Source organism: Sinocyclocheilus grahami, unplaced genomic scaffold, assembly GCF_001515645.1.
Source record: "Sinocyclocheilus grahami isolate Dianchi unplaced genomic scaffold, SAMN03320097.WGS_v1.1 scaffold6196.1, whole genome shotgun sequence".
Lineage (NCBI taxonomy): Eukaryota > Metazoa > Chordata > Actinopteri > Cypriniformes > Cyprinidae > Sinocyclocheilus > Sinocyclocheilus grahami.
This window is the reverse complement of record NW_015510682.1, coordinates 9,007-11,663: the sequence shown is the minus strand read 5'-3', so window position 1 is coordinate 11,663 and position 2,657 is coordinate 9,007. Positions and strand designations below refer to the sequence as shown.

General features: G+C 35.7%; 1 protein-coding gene across 1 annotated transcript; it reads right to left on the bottom strand.

Annotated features, from left to right (window-relative positions):
- Positions 1 to 18: 18 nt before the first annotated feature.
- Positions 19 to 1,643, bottom strand: LOC107577487 (nebulin-like; the record flags this gene model as incomplete). Its single annotated transcript, XM_016263555.1, has 3 exons — positions 1,585 to 1,643; positions 558 to 674; positions 19 to 126 (listed from the first exon to the last, which is right to left on the bottom strand). Coding segments are annotated over exons 1-3 (243 nt in total), but the record flags the coding sequence as incomplete, so codon positions are not given.
- Between the last annotated feature and the right edge of the window lie 1,014 nt (positions 1,644 to 2,657).

The window sequence follows — 2,657 nt, the reverse complement described above, 5'->3', positions numbered from 1 at the left end:
TTCGTCAAGGGTACATACCTCACTGAGCTGCTCCTGGGCCTTCTTGATGCGAATCATCTCAGGTGTGTCAGCCGAAATGGCATAGGGCTGCCCCTTTGATTTTTCATATTCCTCCCTGTATTTATTCTGCAAAAAACATACAAATTCAGTTTGCATTATAGACTAGGCAAGATAAGACAGGTAAGATAGTTAAGTTCTGTCACTTTAGATAAATGTAATGCATTCTAGCTAAATAAAAGTATTAATTTCTTTAAAAACTTACTGGATCCAAACTTCTGAATGATTGTGTGAATCTAGCAAACCCCAACAGACTCTTAATTCTACCTAATATCTGTTTTTATTCCAATGGTTCTCAAACTGTGGCCTGTAGACATGGTGTGGTAACATGCATTTTTATGAGAAATTGTTTCTGGTCTCACTTTAATAATTCAATTCACAGTTATGAGCATCATTTGGGATCATTAACAGTGGTGGTCTAATTCATTTAAATGAAATAAGAAGAAAACAGCAGTCTTACGGATTAATAGCACAACATATTTTCTCTGTTATTTGCTTACATGGCTGTACTGGTCAAGCATCTTCTGGCTGTGAGCCAGGTAAGGAGTCATGAACTTGGAGGTGTCCACCTTCACCTTCTTCCTAACCGTGCGTTTGGCAAGGCCACTAGGTCCAAGCTTAAAAAAACAGCAATCAACATTTAAGACAGATGCACATGGTTCAGCGAAACATCTCTAACATCTTTCAGATGTACAGAATTTCATCAATGAAAACCAAACCGCTTTAAGGAATGTTACATCACTTTATGGGGAACAGTTATGGAGGACCAAAACACCTAATTTTCGAATATTATAAGCAATCAAGCAGCATGACAATTTAATTTAGTCTATACTGATTTACACCAAAACAGAAAATGGATGAGATAAAGATTCTATTTTCTGTATCCAATTGTCCAACACTTACCTTCAACGTACTCCGCAAACTCTAATTCATTTGTTTACCATGCAAATTAGTATTTTACTTTTTTATATGACAAATGAATGAAAAGGTTATACAGAATTCTGAAAACTTGATATTTCACTGACAGGTTAGTAAATTTGTATTGGGTAGACAGTTATTCTATTAAACTTTATAAAAAACAAACATGCTGAAAAACGACAGAAAATGCACTTTTGGGACAGTCAAACCAATAGCATTAAGCATTATTTTCCCCACATAATACTACAGCGTAGACAGACACAAACTAAAGTAAACATCGCATTAACACACATACAGAAAGCTCTATTAACACACCCTCACTGTCATCACTAGTGCTGTGGCTTTTGCAGGGCTCTGAATCATGGGGGCTATTTTTTGGAAATGTGCTGCTCTCACAACTTAAAGAACTTACTCTGGATATATGATTCTATTTTCACTGACTCATGAATTGTTAAACAAGGGAGTTTGTTTAATAATCCACTCTTTAAGTCGGTACCATTTAAACAGATCTTACTATTAAAAGCTAAGCTAGTATGTGAAAGGAATATGGAATAGCCCCCATGGCATGTGGAAGGGACGCAGATCTTTTTACCAGGGTAGATAATTTACCTCAACACCATGAGACATTGAGGTGGTCGTGGTGGTGACTGTTGGACCCTCCTCATAGTAGTACTATAAATATAGGAAAAACTCTGGGCTTTCAAAATGATGATCACACACTTTAGGGAAACTCTACAATGTGACTTTTTCCTGCTCTGGTTGTCATAGACTGTTTAAAACACCCATTGTGAACAGAAATACTCGCATACCCAAACAACTAACATTTTAAACTTAACATACCAAAAATGAATTAGCACCTGTGTACTAAAGACTTGTAAAGCTAAAGCAAAACAACTTTGCATACACATTATTCTATTAATAAATAAATGTTTAATATTAATCTTAATTCGTGCCCATGGTATCTTGTTTTTTTCCTCACATGTCAGTAGTTTCCCTGCTTAGTAGTTTTGGGTCAATACAATCTAAAAATAATCTGTAATGATGCTTGTTACTAATACTGGTCTTCCTAAACAAAATTTGCCTATATTTATTTACAAACATGTTGTTGCTCATAAAAATCTCACTAAGTATATTGTGTTTAAATATTAATTGAATATCTCAGTAGCTGTTTAGGGAATAAAAATCTAGTAATGTGGTTGTTTTCCCAGCAGACCTCTGACTATGACTGACAGAGCCGAATGACTGGCTGGTGCTAAGAACATTTTAGCACCCTAATGAAAAGCAGTGTATCAGATTCAGCCATACACGTGATTCCTGAACTGTCCTGAGAATAAACTATTCCTACTGGTATTTAGTCAGATATCATGTCAGAATCTCTCAAACTGTAATTGGATGCCACATCACAAAGGCCTTCACAGAAGGCTTCAAATAGTGTGAAACCAGAGCAGGAAAAAACACTCCAAATCTATGAATTTACAGGAGCTAAATGCTTCTTTATTTGGACCAGTGGACAGCAGAAATACATATACACCTAGCTTTTAAGATCCTGTGATTTGTATATGCTTTTTCATATAAGAGATTCAGTAGATGGAAAATGTTGAATATTCAATAAAATATGCTGTAAATCAAAATCTCTCTCTCCAGAATTACAGATGTTTTTTTCCACAGGTCCTCCCCCCCCC